General features: G+C 49.1%; 2 protein-coding genes across 6 annotated transcripts in view; one reads left to right on the forward strand and one right to left on the reverse strand.

Annotated features, from left to right (window-relative positions):
* Positions 1-21,628, reverse strand: part of LOC137518095 (SCO-spondin-like) — a 296,678-nt gene that overhangs the window by 80,528 nt on the left and 194,522 nt on the right. For all 3 annotated transcript variants that reach the window (XM_068235412.1, XM_068235411.1, XM_068235413.1), the window contains 7 exons: positions 13,905-14,001; positions 13,594-13,814; positions 13,117-13,266; positions 8,068-8,231; positions 6,244-6,407; positions 1,910-2,130; positions 464-505 (listed from right to left, as the gene is read on the reverse strand). In XM_068235412.1, coding sequence (XP_068091513.1) covers positions 464-505; positions 1,910-2,130; positions 6,244-6,407; positions 8,068-8,231; positions 13,117-13,266; positions 13,594-13,814; positions 13,905-14,001 — 1,059 coding nt within the window. The remainder of the gene's footprint in view (positions 1-463; positions 506-1,909; positions 2,131-6,243; positions 6,408-8,067; positions 8,232-13,116; positions 13,267-13,593; positions 13,815-13,904; positions 14,002-21,628) is intronic.
* LOC137518100 (uncharacterized) overlaps positions 1-21,628 on the forward strand; it is a 266,833-nt gene that overhangs the window by 17,729 nt on the left and 227,476 nt on the right. The window lies entirely within an intron of this gene.

The raw sequence follows: 21,628 nt of genomic DNA on the forward strand, positions 1-21,628 counted from the left end.
ACTACTTCTACTTACATAACAGATGTATTGTACTGTCCACATTTTTATTTCAGTGGATTTTATAAACAGTACAGTAGTAAATAAAGAGAATTCTGTTCCTGTCATTTTTCATCTTGATTCCCTCTAACTGAAGCCAATCCGGATGTCATTTCCTCCATTATTTTTTTTTCCTGCCCTCAGCCAATCCCTCAGCCCTGAATATCCCTCAGCCAATCAGTGAGGAGCAGGATTGTGGGAGGGGGGATGACAAGCTTCCTACTCGTTGCAGTGAAAAAAATAGAGCCAGGCTGACTGAGATAAGATTAATTACAGCAGAAACATTTCTGAATAGATTGAAGTGCTTGCACTGCAGGATCAGGTTGCAGGCTTCATATTAAACACAGAGCAGTGGGTAAATGGAATTTAATTTTTCGCAGACAATCCCTCTTTAATGGTGGCTGACCATCACTGGACGTCGTGTTACCTGTTATGTTTGCCGGAGGCTCCGGTGTTGGCGTTGTGACATCTGCAATGAAACAGGAGATGCAAAGATAAAATGCAGGAAAGTACAGATGTAGCCGATGATTAGAAGGCATAATATCCAAGGGAAGGGGGCAGGAGAGCATATTACATCACATGTGAAAATGACTCAACATTATACAATAAACGCTGCCTTCTATTTACTACAAAATAAACATATTACAACGATCAGGGCCGGATTTCGGCCTAGGCCACCTAGGCCATGGCCTAGGGCACCACAGATGCAAGGGCACCAAAGCAGCAGGCTAAAATGGTGCAGCATTTGCAAGCTTGGAAATGCTGCAATGCAGGGAGATCAGGCAGGTGCTCGAGCTCCCTGCTGCCAGCCACCTGTGCAGTGGCCACCTTGCTCTCTGTGCACACTTGCATTGTGGCCGGCGGCTATGGACTTGGGCAGCATTGGAAACGGAAAGGAAAAGGAAGCTTCTGCACTGGAGATGAGTGGAGAAATGCGTGACACTGATGGCTGCTGCGGTGTGAAGGTGAGCTGACTATACTGACTATACTGAAAGGGGGGTGGGAAAAGGGGGGATTAAGGGAGTCATCTGGTTACCTATACTGGAGGAAAGGGGGGAGGGGTCACCTGGCTACATATACTGGAGGGAAAGGTGGGAGGGGTCATCTGGCTACCTATACTGGAGGAAAGGGGGGAGGGGTCACCTGGCTACATATACTGGAGGGAAAGGTGGGAGGGGTCATCTGGCTACATATACTGGCGGAAAAGGGGGAGGGGTCACCTGGCTACCTATACTGGAAGGAAGAGGGGAGGGTTCATCTTGCTACCTATACCGAAGGGGGGCGGCTGGTGACAGTGGCTTTGGGTGGTTAAGAGTACAAATCCGGCCCCGACAGCGATGAAGCATTAGTAAGCATACATGTAAAATCGGCACTGACAAATTTGGACGTAGCACGAAGCCGATAAATGCTGATTATTCCCCCCCCCGTGATTCACATTACGGTCTATGTGGCGCCCAAATTTGCCAGTGCCAAATTGTTCTGCTTCGATTTGTAAAGTGTTTTATTTTTCATGTAGGACCCAAAGCGCATAAACTTGTCTCAGATCAGTGCATAGTGATGTGTATAGGTGAAAAAGTTATGTGATCATACATGCCAGACTAAAAAGGTTTTGATTTAAAGTTCTCTAGGGTTGGAGCTGTCTTGATTGGGTGTGGCATGGTGTTCCAAAGGGTAGGGGCAGCATGACAAAAGGCTCTGGCTCTGAAGGTTTTAAGTTGGACTCTGGGGGTGGTCAGGTTATTGGATGCTTTTGATGCAAGGCTGTGGGAGGTGTGACCCAGTTGCAACAAATCCTCCAGGTATCCAGGGCCTAGTTAGTGTAAATTATGCATATTATATACAGGATGTGACATACATATTTTCTGTGCTTCACCTTCACACTCTGGTGTCTGGCAGTATTTTATATCCATGCTGGGACCTTCACAGTCTCTTCCCCCATTGGCTGGTGGGGGGTCAGAGCAGTCACGTGACCTTGTCATATTGCCCAGCCCTCCACAGGTGACAGAGCAGGGACTCCAGGGTGACCACTGGGAGAAGCCCCCATCTTGGGGACAAGCAGAGAATGTGCAGTTCATGTGGCCATTCTGACAATTGCTGGAAAAGAGAGGAGAGACAACATACAACGATGCACAATGCAGGAGTTCCACAACTTATAACAAGACGTTTCACAGGTCTACGACTTGGGAATACCCAGACAGCTCATGGTGACCAGAACCACCTGGAAGGTATAAATGACTAAAAAAGACCAAAAAGCCCTCTATCAAAAAGCAATGCTAAATGTAATTTTGCCTTCTTAAAACAAAAGGTATTTGTGATAGTTCAGCTTTAAAGTGACCCCAAGCTGAAGCTCGGGTTTAAAACAAGTTCCTGCCCTGCAGAGAGGAAAGCCTCAGGATCCTATTGAGGCTTTTTTCTCTAGTCGGCAGCCCCACGTTGCAGAGCATGCCCCCCCCTCTGAATCGGTGCCGCGCAGCTGTGCTTCCATATTAATGGCCGCGCTGTAGGCTCATGAGCCCGTCCGCTCATGCGCAGTATCACGGAACCCGCAGCTCCGGGTTACTGCACGTGCGCGGAGTCAGTCGGCTATTGCATGGCCATGTACAAGGAAGAGGAGCTGGGCGGCCCCGATAGTGACAATGCTTTGGTGCTAATCTTTTGAGGGACCACGCTCAGCAACGGGGGACATTAGAATAGAGAGGTAAGCCTTAATACGATCCCGAGGCTGTCCTCTTTTTAGGTAAACAAGTGAAACACATTGGTAGAGGCGCCCAAAAATTATGTAGTGGTAACAGTATGATGTAGATGCTTGAAATGATAGATAATAATAATAACAATAATAATAACGGAGGCACATAGATCTATGCGCCCTCGCTCTGCGCGGCTGATAGTAAGGTTATCTGTTTTATTGACCTGAGGAAGCGGGCTAAGTCCCATGAAACGCGTTGTCTAAGGTATAACCGTCTTTGTTTTAATAAAGACTCCATCCAGTGAGTCTTCTTTGGAGGTAAGAAACCTCCGTTATTATTATTATTATTTTTATCTATCATTTTAAGCATCTACATCATACTGTTACCACTATGAAATTTTTGGGCGCCTCCACCAACGTGTTTCACTTGTGTACCCAACACCTCTTGGAGGTGACATCCTCACCACTGGGGTAGCCAGTGGCGTAGCTAAGGAGCTGTGGGCCCTGATGCAAGTTTTACAATGGGGCCCCCCCAAGCACTCTATACATAACAATTGATATGGCGCACCAAAACCTGCCAATGGCAACTACAGTGTCAGAGGCGCAAGAAGGGGATGGGGAACAGTTTGGTAATGATTACCACTAATCAAAGTATCTATAGAAGTGATTATTATGTGCACAGGACCAATAGAGAGATAATACTGTAGTCGAGGGAGGGCCCTTCAGGGCCCCTCTGGCCTAAGGGCCCCGATGCGGACGCTACCTCTGCACCCCCTATTGCTATGCCCCTGGGGGTAGCGCAGTCTACCAGTGGACAGGACTTCAGGAGGAGAGTGACCACCCAGATCCGGAGGGTCCGGGCTACCGAGCGGAAACGGTTTCTTTCCGCATGCACTTGCGGTGGTAGCAGGATTGCAACCCACCTTTGTGAGTATACATCTTTTACACGTATACTCTCCATCTATAACCTAACGATACTGCACTATAAGGGCTCCCGATCTCACCTTCTCTATACGTCAAGGACAACCCCCTCCTTGTGAAGGGACAAACCTAGACCCACACAGACATACTTCTTTTTAGGTAAGTATCTGGTTTTGTGCACCCAAGCTTCAGTTCGGTACACTTTAAGAGAGCAACTGTGGTTTCCCATGATGCATCACTACCGAATATGCAAATCATCTCTTTATGCCTCTGAAAGCCAGGCACACACCCAGAACCATTGGAGTCTAGTGAGATTGTAGCTAATAAATGTTACAGAGCCACATCAACCCAACATACCTACAGTTTGTTTCAGACTTTTTGGTCTTCATCAGTGCATTTTATGGAATTGGAATGATTAGAAGTGAAGTAAATCCCCATTCACTATAATCACCTAGACGTTTGCACTTCCAGTTACTTTACAGTTCCTGTCAAATGATTGGTTGATTACATGAACACAAACTCATATCACTCTTCACCTCTCAATGCATACATCAACAGGAAACAATCAAAGATCAGCAAAGTTGAGCTGTGATTGGCTGCTGGTGACATGTGTGCTACACAGTATTTTTTGGACCATAAGACGCTCCTGACCATAAGACACACCTAGGTTTAGAGGACAAAAACCAGGGGGAAAAAAAAAAGTACTAAACCTGGTGCATCCACGGTGCAGGGGTGTCTTGTGGATCTTCTCCCCTCAATCCCCTAAGTATTATGTTCCCCCTGTACTATCCCAAAAACATACAAATAAGTTAATTGTCTTTCCCCTACATTTGCCCTACACTACAATAGACATACTGTACAGTATGACTATGGAAGGGATCAGATTGTGTTTTCTCTTTGAAGGGGCAGTTAAGTGACAAGACAATATACTCTGTACAGCGCTGCAGAAGATGTTGGCACTATATAAATACTAAAATAACAATAAAATGCCTCTTGTACCCCCCTTGTGCCTTCTTTGTACCTCGTGTCCTTCTCTGTTCCCCTGCGTCCTCCTCTGTCCCCATGTCCTCCTTTAGTCCACTTGTGACCTCCTCTGTACCCGTGTCCCCCTTTGCCCCCCCCCCCCTTGTGACCTCTCATCTGTTCCCTTGTGGCCTCCTTTGACCCCCCCCCCCCCCGGTATCCCACTGTATCCTCCAGGAACCTTCTCTGTCCCCCTGTGTCTCCTCTGTCACGTGTCCTCCTGTGTCTACTCTGTCGCTTGTCCTCCTGTGTCTCATTAGCCCTGTCTGTCTCCTCTGTACCATTCTCCTCCTGTGTGCCCTTAGACTCCTGTGTCTCCTTTGTCCCCAGGGCCGGTTCTCTCATGAAGCAAAGTGAACCTTCCTGAGGAGGAATGGAACGGCTGAGGGTGAGCAGTTTCTTTGTCACAGACTCACAGCCAGCCAGTGTGCTATTGTGTTGTGCTGCAGCATGTCATGTGAGAACATTAAATGAAGCAGAGTAAATTGTCAGGTGCTGTGCAATCATTCCAAATCGGGGGGTGGGGGCGCATCCTCACAAGTTTGCCTCAGGAAGCAAAAAGTCTACAACCGTCCCTGTCTGTCGCCCTGTGTCCTCCTAGTAGGTGATATACTTGCCAATCGGAGTGAACAATGTCGCTGGAGTTGAGTCCTGGGATGTGCCACGGAGCAGAGCAGATGCAGTGATTTGCTCCCTCTAAGTGCACACTGCTGATTGGGCTCCAGCTGATAGGGAGGTGCATCAGCCTCCATACGGCTAATCAGGCAGGGGTGCTGCAACTAAACCAGCTAAACATAGCCGCCTGCTGTTCTAACTGTTCACGCAGTAGCAGTGAGTGCAGTGATTGGCACAATGACGGACACATGGTCCCACCAGCGAGACCATCAGCTCCAGTTAGAACAGCAGGCAGCCGTGATTGGCCGGTTTGGTTGCAACACCTCCGGCTGATTGACTGCACGGTTTCAGGAGGCTTATGCAACTCTTGATCAGCTGGAGCCACAGTGTGCATTTGGACTCAACTCCTGCCGCATCGTTCACTCTGATTGGCAAGTATATCACCAACTAGGAGGAGACGGGTGACAGAGGAGACACAGGAGGACACAGGGAACCAGGGACACACAAGAGGCTATGGGACAGAGGAGACAAAGGAGGACAAAGGAGACACATAACACAGGGGGCTGAGGAGACACAGGGGGAAGAAAAAGGAGACAGGGGGACAAAGGACGACACAAGGGACAGTGTCAGTGGGTCTGGTAGCAGCAGAAAGCTGCAGCATTCACTTATGGTTGTACACCTTCAGACCATAAGACGCACTGACTTTTCCCCCCCACTTTCAGTATGGGTGAGAAAAAGTGAACTGCCTGGAGATGGAGAGGGCATGGTAGTTTATTATGGTATCTGCATAGAAACAGCGTCACTATAAACATCGACTGAGATAACCTGAAAGTAGAGTATCTCTGTGTGGATTGTATGGTGGAATGGTTTGGAGGGACATTATTATGAACTCCACAGTAACACCAATGATCCTGTGGGTTAGGCTGAGTGTTGTGGTTCCCTTGGGTTTGAGTGCTTCATACCAGGTGCTGCAACCATGTTGAATCTCATCCCCTGATGTCACCTCTTCACCCGGCACAACAGCAACTCCTCGTAGGGTGATCAGCGGGGGAGGACGGGGTCCTGCATCAGATGTGTGATTCCTCAGCTTCTGCAGAACTTCTTCCGTTACCAGGCAAGGACAATCCTGAACCAGACAGGAAGAACGAGTGTTAACAACAAAACAAACAATGATGACCTACTCTAAACGAATGACAGCTGCAATCGGTTGATTAGTAGCTACATGATATTAACAATCATCATTGTTCTGAGATTTCATTATGGACGGTCACATTACATTCTCGGATGATTGGTATGAGCATAAAGAGAGTGGAACATAGCTCCTCCCAACCAATGGCACAACTACAATTCATGGGGCCCCCTGCAAAACTTTGATAAGCCCCCCAATGCTCACACCCCTTCCCTTTCCTCCCCTTGGTGCCCTTCACGGCCTTGGGGCCCATCTCACAAGGGTCATATAACAAGTGTGGCCATCAGGATCTTCACACCCATAACAAGTATGGCCACAAAACACCTGATCTGAAGTATAGACCCCTGTATGGGAGGAAAGGAAGTTAATTAGCTGGGCCCCCCTGTGACCACAGGTGCTGCTCCCCTCTAGTTACACCCCTGCTCCCATCTGACCCTTCTTCCTCATTTGTCAATCTTTCAGGACTGATGTACAGATTTATGTAAATATATGTGTTGTGTTTTTTTGTTTTTTTTTTACAGAAAAATGTGTTTAAAGGGACACAGCGCTCAACAAAAAATGCAAAATAGTACTCACCCGGGGCTTTCTTCAGCCCAGTGCTGGTCGGGAGGTCCCACGACGGCGTCCTGGCTTCTCTCCTAGTCCCCGCTTTGGAATGGCTGACCGGCGGCAGCCCGGGCGACACTCGGCCGAGTGTCGGGCTTCTTCTTCCGCGTATGACGCGGCTGACGTCACACGCCGGCCGCCTCGCGTCATCACGGCGGCCGGCGCGGCAGTACGGCGCATGCGCGCTTTAATCGCCCGGGCTGCTGCCGGTCAGCCATTCCGGAGCGGGGACTAGGAGAGGAGCCAGGACGCCGTCGTGGGACCTCCCGACCAGCACTAGGCTGGAGAAAGCCCCGGGTGAGTACAATTTTCATTTTTAAGATGAGCTCGAAGTCCCTTTAATTGACTCTAAACATTATTCCCATTCTTTTAATTGATATATTTCTTATTTTCAAATGTTAATATGAAGGAAAACTAATGATTATAGAAAGGACCAGTGTGGTTTGAACTATAAAGCAACATATGAAATCTTTATGGTATGAGTGAATAGGGGTGTGCCAGGGGCATGATTAGGGGTGTGGCAGGGGTGTGGCTTAAAGCGGAACTGTAGATACAAATTAAACACATTGTTTCACTTACCTGGGGCTTCCCCAAGCCCCCAGCAGCCGTCCTGTCCCGCGCCGCTCCTCGACGAGCCTCCGTTCTCCCGCCGCCAGCTACTTTCAGTTTCGCTGCCAGGCCACTGCGCCTGCGCGGCTCTGGACATGAGTATCCTTTCTTTGCATTCCCCGCTATTGCAAAGGGAAACGCGAAGAAAGGATATACGCTTGGCAGAGCTGCGCTGGCCTCGACTTACAAGTCGAGGTACGGAATGGAGCGGCGGCAGGGGAACGGAGACTTGTGGAGACTCGGCGCTGGACAGGACAGCTGCTGGGGGCTTGCAGAAGCCCCAGGTAAGTGAAACAATGTGTTTAATTTGTATCTACAGTTCCGCTTTAAGTGTCCCTCTTTCATATTTCAAAAAGTTGGGAGGTATGGTGCCATGTCTAACCGTAATGCAGGAGCCGTTGTGGAAGTAGGTGCCCAGCGGGCAGTGACAGCCCTCCTCACACTCGTCCGAGAAACACTCCACCTGCTGGCTAAGATGGGCACAACTGTACGGGCAGCTGTCCTCTCCACACTCCCGGTACAACCGGTCTATGGGGCAACCGAAATCTGGAACAAAAAAACAAAACCAAGACAAGTGTTGAGCGGAATGGTCTCCCAATCCATTGAGATGTCAGGAACAATAAATACCTTATCCTGCCACAAGAGTGACCACAAGGAGTAATATATATCATAACAATGATTCCACCCTGTTCCTCCTATAGCAGTGATGGCTAACCTTGGCACTCTAGCCACTGGCGAACTCAGGGGGCTATTCCGGGTGTCTGGAACCTCCCCCCTGCACTGAGCTGTGTATTCAGCCAGGGAAGCCCACATAATATAAACAGCCTCATTCTCCCTCCCTTCTTACTTCTGGTGCCTCCCTTCAGCTAATAGAATGAGAGAGGCAGCCGAGCTTCCGTCACAACCCTCACAAGAAGATGCAGCCTGCAGTGAGAGAATGTTGATTATGGAGTCCTGGACTCTCCACAGCACAGAAGTGTCAGACATGATGAAATTAGAGTGCAGGCAAGCTGGTAAATATGCACAGCATGATGCAGAGCTTGCCTGGACTCAGGGTCTGTGGGCAAACATCTGTCTGGTCTCTCCCCATTGTTATAATGACTGCATGTGTGGATAAGGTGTGGATAACAAGCTGAAACGTTTTTGACAGTCCCTAGACTCCAGGAGGGCTTCTTTCTGACTTGTGTGAGAGACTGACAGGGACAGGAGTCCGATTACAGGCAAGTAGCCTGTGTGATGTGGGACTGCAATACAGATACGTTCTCTGCTCCATCTCAGGCTATTCTCAATTTCTCCACTCCTCTCTCTGGGCTAGTGCAACGCCAAAATGACAATAGCAATCCCTAGCAATTTGTGAGTGTGATTTTGTGAAGTGATTTTCAGAGCGATTTTTGAATGAATTGCTCAAAAACATGCTACATGCAGTATACCTGCGATTTTGAAAAAATCACAACGCTGCTGTGGGAACACCCACATAGGGTAACATTAGCCAAGCGCTTTTCAAATCACTGTTGATTTGAAAAACGCTCAGAAGCACTCTTGGTGTGCACCAGCCCTCCCTCATTCACCTTTGTTTCCCTCTTCCCCTAGAGCTGGCTGACTGTGTGTTCTTGTCTTACAGGAAAGCTAAATAAAAGTGCAATCCTGGTGAGGCAAAATATTATTATTTAGTATTTATGTAGCGCCGACATCTTCCGCAGATGCATATATCCCTGCATCATATGGGTATCGCTTGCGCTATGTGACACTATGTAGCATATTCCACTGAATTGTCCAAACTAAGTCTATCTCCTGTTCCTCTCTCGGGGAGTTGTTCCAGCGCTGTACCCCGTTCACATTTGCTGCTACCAGAAGCCCTCAGAAACACTCTTGTCCTTGAGTACTTCCAAAGATAGGCAGCTCCGTAATACGCCAGCGCACTTTTGTGCATGGGCAGTATGGAGCCACCTGTATTCGGAAGCACTCGGGACATACGTGCTTCTGGACCTTTCAGGAACCCCCCCCCCCCTTAAAAATCCTGCGTTTGCCCCTGCTAGCTGTGACAAAACTACAAATCCCATCATGCCTCTGCCTCCCTGAGTTATGCTCAGAGTTGTCAGAGTATTGCAATGCCTCATGGGACTTGTAGTTCCACCACAGCTGGAGTGCCAAGGTTAGCCATCACTGTCCTATAGCAATAAACTGAAAGTCTGGGTCCCCCTCTCTCAGTAAATCACAATTTAAAAGCAGAATGATATAATTATGGGGAATGCACTTCAGAAATCTCTACCTCTAGTGTTGGAGAACCTTGGCCTTGGTTAGATAGCAGAGTAATAGGAGGCGCCCAGAACAATCAGTTGTGCCTCAGTAATAGCGATATCTTTCTTAGAAAAGCAAAGTATAACGAAATATAGATAAATAGACTGGTCCTACCTAAATGATTAAGTAGGCCTTGGCAGAATAAAAGACATTTATTGAGCACTAAAAAGACAACGCATTTCACGGCTTCTGACGCTTCCTCAGGTCATGTACAGTGCCTTTAGATGCACCCAGTGGTGTAGCCAAGGAGCTGTGGGCCCCGATGCAAGCTTTACAATGGGGCCTCCCCAAGCACTCTATACATAACAATTGATACGGCGCACCAAAACCTGCCAATGGTAACTACAGTGTCAGAGGTGCAAGAAAGGGATGCGGAACCGCTTGTTAATGATTACCAATATTCAAAGTATCTATAGAAGTGATTATTATGAGCACAGGACCAATAGAGAGCTAATACTGCAGTTGAGTGAGGGCCCTTCGGGGCCCCGATGCGGTCGCAACCTCTGCAACCCCTATTGCTACGCCCCTGGATGCACCGTCTCCAGTATTGGGCACCTGGTTGTAAGGTCCAGTTTGATTTTTGGTACAAGAGTGTTCAAGCCGCTCATGTGTACGATTTGTTATTTTTCACTATTCTGTATTTCCTTTATTTGAAATTGCACAATGGTTTGATTTTTATTGCATACGTTACAGTATATGGTATGGGATGAACACATCATTTCACATCACTTAGTATTTAATTTCCACATTTTGTTATATAACTTATAGGTACTTTTTGGCATTATTTTGGTGTGAGTATGTTGTTCTTACTACTAGTGTTCAAATCTGGGCTTCCTAATTTAAAAACCAGAATTATACAGCACACCCCACTTCAGTACCTCGCTGGTGGAGTCACGGGGTTGTGTTCTATGCCGTGCTTTACGTGACTCCGATACTTCCTCCCTCTAGGCCGGAAGTGACATTCCCACGACCGTTCACAGAGGTGCCAAACCTTATCGGGACCTAGAGCTGTGTGATACTCCTGTTGTTTAATGCCTGAGGAAGCGGGATCTGGCCCGTGAAACGTGTCGCAGTTGTTCTCGGAGTATATGAATAAATTGTTTGACTATACTGACAGCATTGAGTCTGTTTTTGGGTTGGTTGGTCCACCACCACCACCCGAATAATTTTAAACTTTTTAGTGTGTTTTATCCTATTGGCGCCTCTGTACTTCGCTATATCGAGTTCCCACGACCCTGTCCGCTAGTAGAGGTGCTGAAGTGCGGTGTGCGGCATAATTCCGGTTTCTGAATTAGGAAACCCAAATTCGAGCACCGACACTATTTACTACTTTCTTCAGCCAATCTCTATTTTACTTATCATGCAATAAACTCTTTTACCGAACTTAGTGTGTATACCCGATCAACATAGCAAAGGGCAGCCCAGAACCCCCAGCCTCAAGCGATCCAACAGCCTCAGCCTCCCAGGTAACGGGGATTACAGACACACACCACTGTGTCCAGACATAGGACAGCCTGGGAGGCTGAGGCTGTTGGATCGCTTGAGACTGGGGGTTCTGCTCTGCCCTGTGCTATGTTGATCGGGTGTCTGCACTAAGTTCAGTATCAATATGGTGGCTCCATGGGAGCTCAGAATCACCAAGTTGTCTTAAAGAGCAACTCCAGTGAAAATAATGTAATTAAAAAAAGTGCTTCATTTTTACAATAATTATGTATAAATGATTTAGTCAGTGTTTGCCCATTGTAAAATGTTTTAAATCCCTGATTTACATTCTGACATTTATTACATGGTGCCATTTTTACTGTTGGCATGTGATGTAGCTGCTGCATGCTTTTTGGCAGTTGGAAACAGCTGTAAACGGCTATTTCCCACAATGCAACAAGCTTCACATACAGGAAACTGCCAGGAGTACCACGGTCCTCAGAGTTTCTTTGTGGGAGGGGTTTCACCACAATATCAGTCATACAGCTCCTCCTGATGGTCTGTTTGGGAAAAGGAATAGATTTCTCATGTAAAAGGGGAAATCAGCTACTGACTGGGATAAAGTTCAATTCTTGGTCGGAGTTTCTCTTTAACCACTTAAGCCCAACTGGACGAGATTTCTCGTCCAGTTGGGCTGCGCGCGCTCCCGCGGGTCGCGCGCGCTCCCGCGGGCCCCCCCGTGCGCGCCCCCGCTGCTGGCCGCTAGATTACCGATCAGTGAAAGGGATTATAAATCCCTTTCGCTGATCGGACCCCCCCGGAGAAAAGCCGACAGCGTCTCTTCAGATGCTGCGGCTTTTCTGAGCTCTGGGCTCCTTTCTTCTGCCTGGGAGCGAGATCGATTGCTCCCAGGACTTTTTGATTCTGGCCATCTTGTGGCCAAATAGCAAATTACACCTGTAAAAAAAAAAAATTCAAATTAAACATATAAATATATTAAAAAAAAACCTGTTTACCTCCTACACCAAAAAATACCCACATACAAGTTTAAATTAAAAAAAAAAAAAAAATTACAATAATAAAAAAAAAAAAAACATAAATAGTTACCTAAGGGTCTGAACTTTTTAAATATGCATGTCAAAGGAGTATATCAATATGATTTAATAAATTATGGGCTTCTAAACAGTGATGGATGCAAAACGGAAAAAATGCACCTTTATTTCCAAATAAAATATTGTCGCCATACATTGTGATAGGGACATAATTTTAACGGTGAAATACCCGGGGCATATGGGCAAATACAATACGTGAGTTTTAATTATGGAGGCATGTATTATTTTAAAACTATAATGGCTGAAAACTGAGAAATAATGAATTTTTTCCATTTTTTTCTTATTCTTCCTGTTAAAATGCATTTACAGTAAAGTGGCTCTTAGCAAAATGTACCACCCACAGAAAGCCTAATTGGTGGCGGAAAAAACAAGATATAGATCAATTAATTGTGATGAGTAGTGATAAAGTTATTGGCAAATGAATGGGGGGTGAAAGTTGCTCGGATGTAAAAAAATGTCAACCCTTCGGGCTTAGGTGGTTAAGGAGGGGTGAATCGGCCCCGGTCAGAAAGAGAACAGGTCAAATTTGCTGTGCTGATCAGTAGTGGGATTATACCTGGGATCGCAGTTCCTCTACCTTGTTCTGTGCGGATACTCACCCAGACAAACCTGGTTGTTACACATTCTACTCTGGATGGCTTTTCCTGCGCACTCCTGCTGATGACATTCCCGCACTCGGATCTGCTCCCCTCCCCCGCAGCTCAGGCTGCACGGTGACCACGGAGACCACTCGCTCCACCCCTCCAGCTCTGCAGGAAGAAGGACACACAACAATGGAAACTGTGAGGATTAAGGTAAAAGAGTGTCAGCCTTGAGGATTCCTCTGTGGGCTGTACAGAAAGTATATGTGAACTGTAAAGAGGAGTTCTCAGTTACTGTCTGAAATATGTCTCTAATGATCTCTCTAAATCATTTCAAAGTTATAAAGCGGATTATAAAGCTTTGAGCAGTTTTAAAAACTCTTTCAGCTAATGACTTTTCAGAACTTTTTATAAAAGGCCCAACTTACAAATGTTACGTTTGCTCATGCAAAGAGGTTTCATGGAGTTCCCTCTTAAAGGGTAGACCACTCATACCTGGACAGTCGGGTCCTCTGCAGTGTCTCTGCTGCTCATTGTCCCCAGTGCAGTTCCTTCCGCCATTCTGTGGTGCTGGGTGGTCACATTTCCTGGTACGAGTCTGTAATCCATCACCACAGCTTGAAGAACATGAAGACCACAAGCTCCAGGGACCCCATCCACCATTCAAAACACATCGGGGGTCCGCTGTACAGAGAATATGCCCTCCAATGCAGGTGCTTCAAAAACACAAGAATGATGTTTACTGCCAATACTCAGCCAAACAGATGGCAGCGGTTAGCATTTATGCTGTTTTGTTACTTCCGTACCAGTTCTGGCATGGAGTGGACACACTCTCTCCAGGCTGCACATACTCCCATGGCACGGGACCAGACCAGGACGAGCTGTTACCCAACTCAGCTGCCACTAGAAGTTAGAAAACACAATTAAGATGGAATATTTTCTGTACACTGAACTTCCGTTCCCAATCATGGGACTCTCACACTCCTCAACTGATACCAGTCGTCTACCAGTGAAACAATGTGACAGTCCTCATGGATGTCATCAAGGACAATGTGCATAGATTGGAGATTTCCCTATACTGGTGATAGCAGAGAGGTTGGGTTGGAGGTCCCCTGGTCTCAATGAGTACACACTGGATTTTAGGTGATGGGTTGGATGTCTGATAAATTAGTAAATGGATCTTGGGTTGAAGGTCTCACAGTGTTAGTAAGTGGAACTTGGTGTAGCTGTCTCCCAGTATTAACAAATGTAGCATCTCATTTGCTGTACCTTCTTCATTAGTGAATGAGGATGGGTTGGATGGCTACCAGCATTAGAGTCCTCAAAACGATGAGCACAGCTTCCCTTGCTTGTAAGCATTAACATGGAAGTTGGGGGTCTCCTGGTATTTTAGACTGGGTACTGGGGTTGGACATCCCCCAGTATTATCATTATTAGTGAGCAGCTGTTGGGTTGGAGGTCTCCCAGTTTTAGTGCATGAGGGATAGGTTGAGGAATGGGTTGTAGGTTTCAGAGCATTAGTGAACAGGAGTAAAGTTGGAGGACTCCCGGTATTAGCAAGTGTGGGTTGAATCTAGAGATCTCCCATTATTACTAGAGGGGATTGAGATGGAGGCATCTCATTATTACCGAATGGATACTGAGGAAGTCTCCCAGTACCATTGAGCTAGAGTTAGAAGATAGAGTTGGGCCGAACCTCCGATTTTCGGTTCGCGAACCGGGTTCGCGAACTTTCGCGAAAGGTTCGGTTCGCGTTAAAGTTCGCGAACCGCAATAGACTTCAATGGGGATGCGAACTTTGAAAAAAAAAATTAATTATGCTGGCCACAAAAGTGATGGAAAAGATGTTTCAAGGGGTCTAACACCTGGAGGGGGGGATGGCGGAGTGGGATACATGCCAAAAGTCCCCGGGAAAAATCTGGATTTGACGCAAAGCAGCGTTTTAAGGGCAGAAATCACATTGAATGTTAAATGACAGGCCTAAAGTGCTTTCAAACATCTTGCATGTGTATACATCAATCAGGTAGTGTAATTAAGGTACTGCTTCACACTGACGCACCAAACTCATCATGTAACGCACCGCAAACAGCTGTTTGTGTAGTGACGGCCGTGCTGGACTGGTGCGCACCATGGCGAGAGTGCAGGTTTTGGTGGCTTTACAGCCCATATGGTCAGTCACCTGGCTGATGTAGCTGAATGACAGAACAGTGACTGTCCAGCTGATCAAATTTGGTCTGACCACAATGAGGCAACGACCTTATTATCGTGGGTGTGCCCCCCGAGACACTCATCTAGGCGCCGGTCATTGCTCCATTGTGATACGCAAGCCCCTTCACCACGGCAAGGTAATGATCACGAAGGGGAATGGGCGCATGTTCATGCCTTTTCTTTTGTTGTTGCAGCTGCCCGCAGTGCAGCCAGAAAAATTAGGCAGTCATGTACACGCACCCGAAAAATTATTACAGCGGCCGCTGCTAGCAGCGGCCTAAAAAATTCAGCAATCCGCCTGGAGTCCCGGACCCTGTTGGTGGTGGCGGAGAAGGTAGTGAAGCGGCCTGCAGGCAGACATGCTGTGTGGAGGGACTGGGAGCGACTTAGTCTTCTTGGGGCAGGCCAGGCAGCCAGTCACACGGCGTGCAGGCAGAGATGCTGTATGTGCGGGGACTGACTTAGTCTTGGGGCGGGCAGCAGCCCTCCGGGATCCATGCCTCATTCATTTTTATAAAGGTGAGGTACTTAACACTTTTGTGACTTAGGCGACTTCTCTTCTCTGTGACAATGCCTCCAGCTGCGCTGAAGGTCCTTTCTGAGAGGACGCTTGCGGCAGGGCAGGAGAGAAGTTGGATGGCAAATTGGGACAGCTCTGGCCACAGGTCAAGCCTGCGCACCCAGTAGTTCAAGGGTTCCTCATCGCTGTTCACAGCAGTGTCTACATCCACACTTAAGGCCAGGTAGTCGGCTACCTGCCGTTCCAGGCGTTGGTGGAGGGTGGATCCGGAAGGGCTACGGCGAGGCGTTGGACTAAAGAACGTCCGCATGTCCGACATCACCATGAGATCGCTGGAGCGTCCTGTCTTTGACTGCGTGGACACGGGAGGAGGATTAGTGGCAGTGGTACCTTGCTGGCGTTGTGCCGTCACATCACCCTTAAAGGCATTGTAAAGCATAGTTGACAGCTGGTTCTGCATGTGCTGCATCCTTTCCACCTTCCGGTGAGTTGGTAACAGGTCCGCCACTTTGTGCCTGTACCGAGGGTCTAGTAGTGTGGCCACCCAGTACAGCTCATTCCCCTTGAGGTTTTTTATACGGGGGTCCCTCAACAGGCAGGACAGCATAAAAGACGACATCTGCACAAAGTCGGATCCAGTACCCTCCATCTCCTCTTGCTCTTCCTCAGTGACGTCAGGTAAGTCAACCTCCTCCCCCCAGCCGCGAACAATACCACGGGAAGGTTGCGCAGCACAAGCCCCCTGCGACGCCTGCTGCGGTTGTTCTCCTGCCGCTGTCCCCTCCTCCTCCTCCTCCTCCCCCAAAGAAACACCTTGCTCATCATCCTCTGAGTCTGACTCATCTTCTGCACATGACCTCTCTTCTTCCTCCTCCTCCCCCCTCTGTGCTGCCGCAGGTGTTGAGGAAACAGCTGGGTCTGATGAAAATTGGTCCCATGCCTGTTCCTGCCGTAACGGTTCCTGGTCACGCTCATTCGCAGCTTCATCCGCCACTCTACGCACAGCACGCTCCAAGAAGTACGCGTAGGGAATTAAGTCGCTGATGGTGCCCTCACTGCGGCTCACCAGGTTGGTCACCTCCTCAAACGGCCGCATGAGCCTGCATGCATTTTTCATCATTGTCCAGTTGTCGGGCCAGAACATCCCCATCTTCCCAGACTGTTTCGTTCTACTCCAGTTGTAGAGGTACTGGGTGACGGCTTTCTTCTGTTCTAGCAGGCGGGAGAACATGAGGAGGGTCGAGTTCCAGCGAGTGGGGCTATCGCAAATGAGGCGTCTCACCGGCATGTTGTTTTTACGCTGAATTTCTGCAAATCGTGCCATGGCTGTGTAAGAGCGCCTCAAATGCCCACAGAACTTCCTGGCCTGCTTCAGGACATCCGCTAAGCCAGGGTACTTTGCCACAAATCTTTGAACCACCAGATTCATGACATGTGCCATGCAGGGTATGTGTGTCAGCTTCCCCATATGCAAAGCGGCAAGCAGATTGCTGCCGTTGTCGCACACCACGTTGCCTATCTCCAGGTGGTGCGGGGTCAGCCACTCATCCACCTGTTTCTTAAGAGCAGCCAGGAGAGCTGCTCCAGTGTGACTCTCCGCTTTGAGACAAGCCATGTCTAAGATGGCGTGACACCGTCGTACCTGGCATGCAGCATAGGCCCTGCGGAGCTGGGGCTGTGTAGCTGGAGAGGAGAACTGCCACTCAGCCAAGGAGGAGGAGGAGGACAGCGAAGAGCATGTAGCAGGAGGAGAGGAGGTGGCAGGAGGCCTGCCTGCAAGCCGTGGAGGTGTCACAATTTGGTCCGCCGCTTTCTGCTTGCCATCGTTCACCACCAGGTTCACCCAATGGGCTGTGTAGGTAATGTAGCGGCCCTGCCCGTGCTTGGCAGACCAGGCATCCGTGGTCAGGTGTACCCTTGACCCAACGCTCTTCGCAAGAGATGACACCACTTGCCTCTCAACTTCACGGTGCAGTTGGGGTATGGCCTTTCTGGAAAAATAAGTGCGGCCTGGCATCTTCCACTGCGGTGTTCCGATGGCCACAAATTTACGGAAGGCCTCAGAGTCCACCAGCCGGTATGGTAACAGCTGGCGAGCTAACAGTTCCGCCACGCCAGCTGTCAGACGCCGGGCAAGGGGGTGACTGGCCAAAAGTGGCTTCTTCCGCTCAAACATTTCCTTCACGGACACCTGACTGCTGCTGTGGGCAGAGGAGCAGGAACCGCTCAAGGGCAGAGGCGGAGTGGAGGAGGGTGCCTGTGAAGGTGCAAGGGAGAGAGCGGCATAAGCAGATGATGCACCTGAAGGAGGAAGAGGAGAAAGAGGGTGACTTTGCTTTTGTGTGCTGCTGCTGCTTTTGCTCAGGTGGCCATCCCATTGCTGTTTGTGCCTTTTCTGCAGGTGCCTTCGTAAGGCACTTGTCCCTACGTGAGTGTTGGCCTTTCCACGGCTCAATTTTTGTTGGCAGAGCGAACAGATGGCTTTGGTCCGATCTGAGGCACACACATTAAAAAATTTCCACACCGCTGAGCCACCCTGGGATGTGGGCACCTCAGCAGCTGATGCTGAAGGGCAAGTTGGCTGGCTGTACATAGGTGGCGAATCTGGCGATACATGGTGCCGGACTCTGCCACCAGCTGTTTCTGACGAAGAGCTGCCCCAGCTTCTTTCAGCAACTTCTATCCTCCTACTACTCTCTGACTCCCCCTCTGAACTGTCCCCCTCTTCATCTCCTCTATTGGGAACATACAGAGGATCCCTATCATCGTCATCATCGTAATCATCCTGCCCAGCTTCGCTTGCCTCAGAAAAATCCAAATGTGTAGGTCCTTCATCCTCCTTACACGTTACATCCATAGTGTTGTCGCGTAACGCAGACATATGAGCTGGTGAAAATTCATCTGGCTGTAACAATGGCTGTGCATCAGTGATTTCACCACCACTAAATAATTCTTGCGAAGTGTCAAATGCAGCGGAAGTGGTGCTAGTAGTAGCGCTGGTGGCTGAGCAAGATGAGGTGTTCTGTGTCGCTAAATACTCAACCACGTCCTGACAATCTTGGGAGGTGATGGGACGTGCCTTCTTCCGAGCACTGTACTGTGGGCCAGGTCCACACGAAATTACATTTACACGACCTCGCGCAGACCTGCCGGGTGGCCTTCCTCTGCCTCTGCCACTACCTCTTCCTCTTCCTCTACCTGTTTTGTCCATATCGGGTATGCACGGAGTGGTATATCACACTGCGTGCACTCACGTAGGTAGGTGGGTTCACTTAACTGCACAGGTATGCGCACTGATGCGGTGGGTTCACTGAACAGTACAGGTATACAGTGGCGGGTTCACTGAACACAACAGGTATGCAGTGGCGTGTTCACTAAACAGGTATACAGTGGCAGGTCCACTGAACAGAACAGGTATACAGTGGCAGGTCCACTGAACAGAACAGGTATACAGTGGCGGGTCCACTGAACAGAACAGGTATACAGTGGCGGGTTCACAGAACAGGTATGCAGTGGCAGGTTCACTGAACACAACAGGTATGCAGTGGCGTGTTCACTAAACAGGTATACAGTGGCAGGTCCACTGAACAGAACAGGTATACAGTGGCGGGTTCACAGAACAGGTATACAGTGGCGGGTCCACTGAACAGAACAGGTATACAGTGGCGGGTTCACAGAACAGGTATGCAGTGGCAGGTTCACTGAACACAACAGGTATGCAGTGGCGTGTTCACTAAACAGGTATACAGTGGCAGGTCCACTGAACAGAACAGGTATACAGTGGCGGGTTCACAGAACAGGTATACAGTGGCGGGTCCACTGAACAGAACAGGTATACAGTGGCGGGTTCACAGAACAGGTATACAGTGGCGGGTCCACTGAACAGAACAGGTATACAGTGGCGGGTTCACAGAACAGGTATACAGTGGCGGGTCCACTGAACAGAACAGGTATACAGTGGCGGGTTCACAGAACAGGTATACAGTGGCAGGATCACTGAACAGGTATGCAGTGGCAGGATCACAGTACAGGTATGCAGTGGGCTGAGGGCTCACTGAACAGAACAGGTATGCTGTGGCAGGATCACTGAACAGCTATGCAGTGGCAGGATCACAGTACAGGTATGCAGTGGGCTGAGGGCTCACTGAACAGAACAGGTATGCTGTGGCAGGATCACTGAACAGGTATGCAGTGGCAGGATCACAGTACAGGTATGCAGTGGGCTGAGGGCTCACTGAACAGAACAGGTATGCTGTGGCAGGATCACTGAACAGGTATGCAGTGGCAGGATCACAGTACAGGTATGCAGTGGGCTGGGGGCTCACTGAACAGAACAGGTATGCTGTGGCAGGATCACTGAACAGCTATGCAGTGGCAGGATCACAGTACAGGTATGCAGTGGGCTGAGGGCTCACTGAACAGAACAGGTATGCTGTGGCAGGATCACTGAACAGGTATGCAGTGGCAGGATCACAGTACAGGTATGCAGTGGGCTGAGGGCTCACTGAACAGAACAGGTATGCTGTGGCAGGATCACTGAACAGCTATGCAGTGGCAGGATCACAGTACAGGTATGCAGTGGGCTGAGGGCTCACTGAACAGAACAGGTATGCTGTGGCAGGATCACTGAACAGCTATGCAGTGGCAGGATCACAGTACAGGTATGCAGTGGGCTGAGGGCTCACTGAACAGAACAGGTATGCTGTGGCAGGATCACTGAACAGGTATGCAGTGGCAGGATCACAGTACAGGTATGCAGTGGGCTGGGGGCTCACTGAACAGAACAGGTATGCTGTGGCAGGATCACTGAACAGCTATGCAGTGGCAGGATCACAGTACAGGTATGCAGTGGGCTGAGGGCTCACTGAACAGAACAGGTATGCTGTGGCAGGATCACTGAACAGGTATGCAGTGGCAGTATCACAGTACAGGTATGCAGTGGGCTGAGGGCTCACTGAACAGAACAGGTATGCTGTGGCAGGATCACTGAACAGGTATGCAGTGGCAGGATCACAGTACAGGTATGCAGTGGGCTGAGGGCTCACTGAACAGAACAGGTATGCTGTGGCAGGATCACTGAACAGCTATGCAGTGGCAGGATCACAGTACAGGTATGCAGTGGGCTGAGGGCTCACTGAACAGAACAGGTATGCTGTGGCAGGATCACTGAACAGGTATGCAGTGGCAGGATCACAGTACAGGTATGCAGTGGGCTGAGGGCTCACTGAACAGAACAGGTATGCTGTGGCAGGATCACTGAACAGGTATGCAGTGGCAGGATCACAGTACAGGTATGCAGTGGGCTGGGGGCTCACTGAACAGAACAGGTATGCTGTGGCAGGATCACTGAACAGCTATGCAGTGGCAGGATCACAGTACAGGTATGCAGTGGGCTGAGGGCTCACTGAACAGAACAGGTATGCTGTGGCAGGATCACTGAACAGGTATGCAGTGGCAGGATCACAGTACAGGTATGCAGTGGGCTGAGGGCTCACTGAACAGAACAGGTATGCTGTGGCAGGATCACTGAACAGCTATGCAGTGGCAGGATCACAGTACAGGTATGCAGTGGCAGTATCACAGTACAGGTATGCAGTGGGCTGAGGGCTCACTGAACAGAACAGGTATGCTGTGGCAGGATCACTGAACAGGTATGCAGTGGCAGGATCACAGTACAGGTATGCAGTGGGCTGGGGGCTCACTGAACAGAACAGGTATGCTGTGGCAGGATCACTGAACAGCTATGCAGTGGCAGTATCACAGTACAGGTATGCAGTGGGCTGAGGGCTCACTGAACAGAAC

The sequence above is a fragment of the Hyperolius riggenbachi genome, chromosome 5 (genome assembly GCF_040937935.1).
Source record: "Hyperolius riggenbachi isolate aHypRig1 chromosome 5, aHypRig1.pri, whole genome shotgun sequence".
NCBI classification, from domain to species: Eukaryota; Metazoa; Chordata; class Amphibia; order Anura; family Hyperoliidae; genus Hyperolius; species Hyperolius riggenbachi.